Raw genomic sequence first — 6,808 nt, 5'->3', positions numbered from 1 at the left:
TTGTCCCTCAGACTGTAGAGCAAAGGGTTAAACAATGGATTTGTGAAGGGATATGTCACTAAAAATAGTTTGTATAAATTGAACACATTGCTGGAGGTGTAAAAAATGTAAGAACTATAAATGAGGAAGGACATCATAATGTGAAGTGTGTCAGTGGAGAGTTAATATTATTATTCTCTTTTTGTTGGCTTTTAGAAAAAAAGAAAAAACTGAGATAAGTGTGCATGAAACTGTATGCCATTTAAAACCTTTATATGTCCATAGAAAACATGGAAAAAAATATGGAATGTAAAATAGTCACAGAGTTATTATGAAGTTAAGCAATGTATATTGAATTTTCTAAATGTGGCCTGGGCATCCAGGTTACACTGACCCTTGGCCATAAAAGGGTTAAGTACAACTACAAGTGACTGACATTTTTTTATTTTATGAAAAGCATTACTAAAATATTTAGTCGACTAGAATTTCAAAAGTGTCAATAGTGACATATTTGTTTTCAGAACGATGCCTGGATTAACCTTAAGTGATTATAAGACCTCAGCAGTGCCTCCATAAGGTCCTTGTTCCTCAGGCTGTAGATCAGAGGATTCAGCAATGGGTTAATGAGGGCAGATATGACTGAAAACAGTTTGTTTAAATTGACCATATTGCTGGAGGAGGGAACAAAGTAAATAAAAATGATGCAGCCAAAAAAGATGAAGACCACGGTGAGGTGTGATGTGCATGTAGAAAAGGCTTTCATCTTTCCAGTCTTGCTACGAATTCTGAGGATGGTCCTGAAAATAAAGACATAGGGAATAAAGGTCAAAAGGAAGGCTCCCAATCCAAGAACACTGCCTGCTACAAATAGGACAACTATGTTTATGAAGGGGTCAGTACATGTAATTTGAAATAAGTGTGGAAGGTCACAAAAGAAGCTGTGGATGGAAGCTGCTCTGCAGAAGGACAACCTGAGAAAAAATAAAACGTAAACCAAAGAGATAGAATATCCTACAACCCAGACCAGAGAGGCCATACAAGTACAGACCCTCCAAGACATGATTAGTTTGTAATGTAGAGGGTGGCAGATGGCAATGTATCGGTCGTAGGACATAGCCGAGAGCAAGAAAAATTCTGAGATAGCAAGGGAGAGGTAGAAAAAGACTTGGGATATACAGGCAGGAATGGATATTGATCGGATTTTTGTGACCAAATCAAAGAGCATCCTTGGTGCCGTCACTGATGAATAGCACATGTCCAGAAATGCCAAGTTGGCAAGAAAAAAATACATTGGGTTGTGCAGATTGTAGTCAGTGAGGACCAAGAAAAATATAAGAAGGTTTGTGATAAGAGTCATCAGATAGATGAGAAGGAAGAACACAAAAAGTGCATTCATGGTCGGTGGATGGTCTGATAGACCCACAAGAGTGAAAGACGTAATCTCTGTCACATTTTTCATATTATTATTATTATTTTTGTCTGTATAAATGTATTTTAATTGAACAGGAATACAATTATCTTTCTGGGGAATCATTCAAAGGAAAACAGATACGGTCTGCCTTCACTTTATACATGAAGACATTTGTACCGGCCTGGGTTTCATTCTTATATAAGATGTTGGAAGTCCTGCGGGGCCGTCTGCTGTATTGTAAGAACACAAAGCTGAATATCTCATTATTGATCTCTTAAGACATCATTTATAACACCTTTGCGACTTGAGAGTCGTTTCAATATAATTTTGTATAATTATAAACATTTGAATTGGAAATAAAATTCACTAAAATTGTTTTAAACTTTGTTTTAAGTTCAATATTTCTTTATAAAGAATTTTTCATCACATATAAAACTTTGTGGCTAAAGAGGCCAATAAAGACAAATGAGGTATTGTTAAAATACATGAGACTGAACTGAACGAATAAAAATCAAACAGAAAAAACAAAGGGCCAAATTCCCAAAAAGCTGTGCAAATTTAGTATTATCTAACTTATGTCATTTAAGTTACGGCGCCCTAAGTTGGTGTCGTAAGTGCCGTATCCACAGCGCATTTGCGCACAAAATTGCGCCATCCTTAACCTAAGTTCCAATGCGTAAGGCGTGGTTATGGCAAGTGGGAATGAAGTGGGCGTGCTTCATTGTAATGAGCCGTGACCCCATGCAAATGAAGGGCCGGCCGTACTGCGCATGCGCGCATGAATCTGGACCTCACTGCGCATGTGCAGAACTTTGCTCATCGCAATCAGTGAGATAGGTAAAAGGCCAAGCGTACTTAGTTTGAGGATCGCCCTGTGTCTAAATAGCCCCAGTCAAACACACTTCTATTGCAAAAGTATTTCCCTGTGTTCCCTTCCTAAAGCAAGTTGCTTCTGCTTTGAACGTTTGTCAGTGTTTGTTGGTAAGATTTGTTTGTGAGAAAAGTTGTTGAGGAGTTGGAGAGTCTAGTTGGTGTTTGTTGTTGATAATTTGTTATTTGTTTTGATTGTTTGCCTGTTTGTTTTTGATAATTTGTTATTTGTTTTGATTGTTTGCCTGTTTGTTTTTGATAAGTGTTTCTTTTTTGGTGTGTGATTGTTTTTTGTTTCCCTTTTTTGCCTGTTTGTTTTTGAATTTAGAGTAGCTGTCTGTTTTTTTTTTTTTTTGCTTGTTTTTCTTTTCTTTGTTGTGTGTGTGTATTGTTGATTGTTTTTTGGGTGAGTTTCCTGTTGCTGGGTGTTGTCTGTCATGGCCCCCAAGCGCAGGAAGCTAAATTTTACAGTGGCAGAGAAGCATATACTTGCTCAGGGCGTCATAAAATATGGGCGATTTCTCCATGGCCCTGAGAGCCACAACACCACCCCGGCCAGGAGGAAGGAGATCCTTAAAAAGATCACCGATCGGATCAATGCGGCGGGGGGGGGGGAGACCAGGACCATCGCTGGAGTTAAAAAAAAATCAATGATTTGAAGAGCGTGTCCCGGAACAAGCTGGCAACGCTGCATGCCCATACCAGGGGCACTGGAGGAGGGGGACTCTGCCCAGTCAGGATGAGTGAGGAGGAATGGGCAGTGGCCCAGTGTTTCCACCCACAGCAGGTGGTGGGCCTGCCTGGCTTTGACTCTGATCCTCTTATGAGGACAGGTAATTTTTTTTATTTTCTATCTGGTGATTAGCATGTGTGGGTGGGGGAAGGGAAGATGTGCCAAGTGTGTGGATCCACCAACCTGTGATTGTTTTGTGTCCTCCCCAGATGGCCAGGAGGTTGCAGCCCCATCAGCCCAGGAGGTTGCTGGGTCATCAGCCTAGGAGGTGGCAGCCCCATCAGCCCAGGAGGTTGCTGGGTCATCAGCCCAGGAGGTGGCAGCCCCATCAGGTCAGGAGGTGGCAGCCCCATCAGGGCAGGAGGTGGCAGCCCCATCAGGGCAGGAGGTGGCAGCCCCATCAGGGCAGGAGGTTGCTGGCCCATAAGTGCAGGCTGCTGCACCACCCCCAAGACAGGCTGATGCAGAGTCCCAAGAAGGGCAGGATTCGCCATGGGAGGGGAGTGCCCACAACTCCCCTAATTTGGATGTTGAGTGGGAGGAGGATGAGGGGGAGGAAGATGACAATATTGATATTGGCCAGCAAATCCTGATGGGCCAAGATATGACCTTTGAGTCATCCCCTGAGGGAACCCCAGAGGCGCACAGCAGTCAGGCCACCATCATGGGTGGCCCCTCCCAACCCTCCTCCAACATGCAGCAGCACCCATGGGTCACTCCAACCCCTCCTCCAAGGCCACAAGCCTCAGGGGCAAGTAGGAGGCCGACCCCGGAAACCAGGGGGGGTTTGTGCGTCTGCCGGTCAGTCTGTTGAGGGACAATGCCCGGCAGACCCGCAGTCTGGCTGAACTAAAAAAATCGATGAGCAAGGTGGAGCACAGCCTGGGTTTAATGAGGGAGTCACTGGGTGACGTGGCCACCAACTCAGTGGGGGTCATCACGTGTTTGTGGGACCTGAAAAACGCAACAACAGGCGTGGCCCAGGAGGTGACTGCCCTCACCCAGGCTGTGCAGGCCAATACCCGGGCGGTGCAGGCCAATACCCGGGCTGGCCAGGCTAATACGGCTGACATTACTTCCTGTCTGACAAGGATAGCCGTGGCCTTGGAGGGCAGGCCAGCAGGAGGACAGACACCAGGGGAGGCTCCTTCTTCCCCTGCACAGACCCCCCCCATGAAAATACTCCCTCCCCTGCACAGACCCCCCCCATGAAAATACTTCCTCCCCTGCACATACCCCCCCCCGTGAAAATACTCCCTCCCCTGCACAGACCCCCCCCCGTGAAGATCTCCCAGTCGGCCGTGGCCGTCCCCGTGGCCGTCCCCGTGCCCGTGGGCAGCCCAGAAGGAGCACTCGGCAACATCATTAAGTTGCAGGGGTACTTCTGATTTTTTTTTTTATACTGTACTTATGATTTGGTTTATGTGTGTGAATGATGTGTGAATGTGGGGGGGTGGCATTCCTGAAAACATAAGGTTGTCACCCTCAGTTTTGGTGGATTAGGGATCCCCAGGACCAGGGAGAAGTCATCCTAGGTTCCTGAATGGTGTATGAATGCACAGTGACATAATTGGAGCCGTGGCGGGGCGTTACTGCTCCCAAGTACCAAAGGGGGGGGTACTTGGATCTAATCCAATTCGATGTGCATGTGATGTGTCTGTGCTAGGGACCACAGTGACGTGCATTCATGCATTCTCATTGTGAGATAATTATTGTGCGTTTTGTACCAAAAAAGACATTCTCATTGACATATAAGTAATGTGCATTTTATGTGTAAAGAAAATGTTTAAAGGTCACATAATCTCTGTGATTTTTTCTTGGCAAAGCAAAAAAATAAAGATAATTAGGGTCCATTTACTGGGCAAAGATGCCATCAGCCAGTTGTCTCCTTATTGCCTGGCCCTCAGCAGACCGGGTAGAGGGGTGTGGGGGGGGGGGGATTGCCTGGGTGGGGGGTTAGGTCAGGACATATCTCAACATGCAGGCCCCTTCTCAGAGCAAAATTATGGAGGATGCAACATGCCCCAATAATTTGACAGACAAAGTCTGGGGAATACAAGAGTGTACCCCCAGTCTTGTCAAGGCATCTGAATCTGGACTTGAGAAGGCCAAATGTCCGCTCTACTATTGCCCGGGTCTGGATGTGCACCTCATTGAATTTCCGTTCTCCGGGTGTTTGGGGGTTCCTAAAGGGGGTCATCAGGTGGGGTCCCAACGCATATCCAGAGTCACCTGTAAGGGAAAAGACAGGAGGATATTAGTCATGCATGTGCCCCTTGTGATGTCTGCATCATGGGGGGGGCATACCTGACACCAATGTCACTCACCAATCAGCCAGCTGTCTCCATACACATTCTGCTCCAAGTCTTGGTAGATCTTGGTCTGCCGTAGAATGAAGCTGTCGTGGCACGACCCTGGAAACTTGGCACAAACGTGCCAGATGAGGCCATGGGCATCTACAATCATCTGGACGTTGATGGAATGCCACCCTTTTCTGTTTCTGAACAGGTGTTCAGTTTCATGGGGGGGCTGTAGTGCCACATGGGTGCAGTCTATCGCCCCGATGGTCCTTGGGAAGCCAGCAATGCTGTAAAAGTCAGTCATGGCTTGCAGACGCTGCTCCTCCTGGGTGGGCTTCACAAATTGATTGGTCATGCGCTGCAGTATGGCAGGGACCACCTGATGGACACATCGGCTCATTGTCGACTGCACCATCCCAGCCAGACCTCCAGATGCACGCTGGAATGAGCCTGTGGATAAAAAATGGAGGGTTGCCATCACTTTATGTAGAGGTGTCAGGGCATGGGAGCGTCTGGTTGGGGTGATAAGATCCTCCTGAAGTAGTTGGGTGATCTCCAGGATGGCTTCCCTATCAAACCTGTAGTTGCCATACACCTCATAATCTGGCATTTGAAAAAGATCACGCCGTGGCAGATAAACTCTCGCCTGTGCCCTCATCCTCCTCCTCTGTGCCCTCCTCCTCCTTTGTGCCTGTAAGGCGGCAAGTGCCGTCAGAATCATTGATGCCCCTGGCATTTTTAAAGACAGATCCTTCTCAACTATAGCTCTAGTCACTACCTACAGCAAACCCTTCCACGGCATGTGTAAAATTAGGGCTGCTTTTATAATGTGGAAATTTAGTCAGGGAAACTAACAGGTGCGCACAGGGCGGAAAATACGGCGCACACACTTAATTTTGAGAATCGCCCTAACTCCCTCATTTGCATCTTTGCCTATCAAAAACAGCGGCGAGACTAGCGTAATTTGCGCCCGGGGATGCGCAGGTGTAACTAATTTAGGTAGGGCTGAAAATACGGAAATCTGGGCTTAACTCGTTTTGAAGATCGTGCGCAAAGATACGTGCCGTGTAAATTTATTTATATTGGTTTAGCCGTATGTAAGTTATTTATACTAACAGATAATTAAAGTCTTAGAATGCCACTCTGACCCTGGCTTCTGATGGATATGACACCTCTAATTAGTGAACTCTGTAGGTAAAATAAAGTTTTGTTTCCCTGTTTTTACAGGTTTATTTTTGTTCCCTTTATTGTTATTCATTATTCTTTTTTATTTAAATTTAGATTACAATTCTTACACATATATATCTATATATAGATATATATTTTGCATTCTCATATCATTTTTTTTTCATTCTTTCATTTTCCATTTCCTGTTGATCTATTATTTGTATATGTCCTATCAACAAAATGTTTTGGGGGTAGTTTATTTTTATCATTTATTTCTCCTAGTTTATTCATCATTTTTATTTTCAATTTCTATTTCTGTTTAGTATATATTTTTTCATCTACGTTTTT

The 6,808-nt window shown here is 45.1% G+C and overlaps 1 protein-coding gene across 1 annotated transcript; it reads right to left on the bottom strand.

Annotated features, from left to right (window-relative positions):
• Positions 1–266: 266 nt before the first annotated feature.
• Positions 267–1,438, bottom strand: LOC120946280 (olfactory receptor 1G1-like). The gene has a single exon (XM_040361109.1). The coding sequence runs from the start codon at positions 1,436–1,438 to the stop codon at positions 497–499; it is 942 nt and encodes a 313-aa protein (XP_040217043.1). The 3' UTR covers positions 267–496.
• Between the last annotated feature and the right edge of the window lie 5,370 nt (positions 1,439–6,808).

The sequence above is a fragment of the Rana temporaria genome, chromosome 7 (assembly GCF_905171775.1).
Source record: "Rana temporaria chromosome 7, aRanTem1.1, whole genome shotgun sequence".
In the NCBI taxonomy this organism is placed as follows: domain Eukaryota; kingdom Metazoa; phylum Chordata; class Amphibia; order Anura; family Ranidae; genus Rana; species Rana temporaria.
Note: the sequence above shows the minus strand (reverse complement) of the source record. Positions and strands in the feature narration are given on the sequence as shown.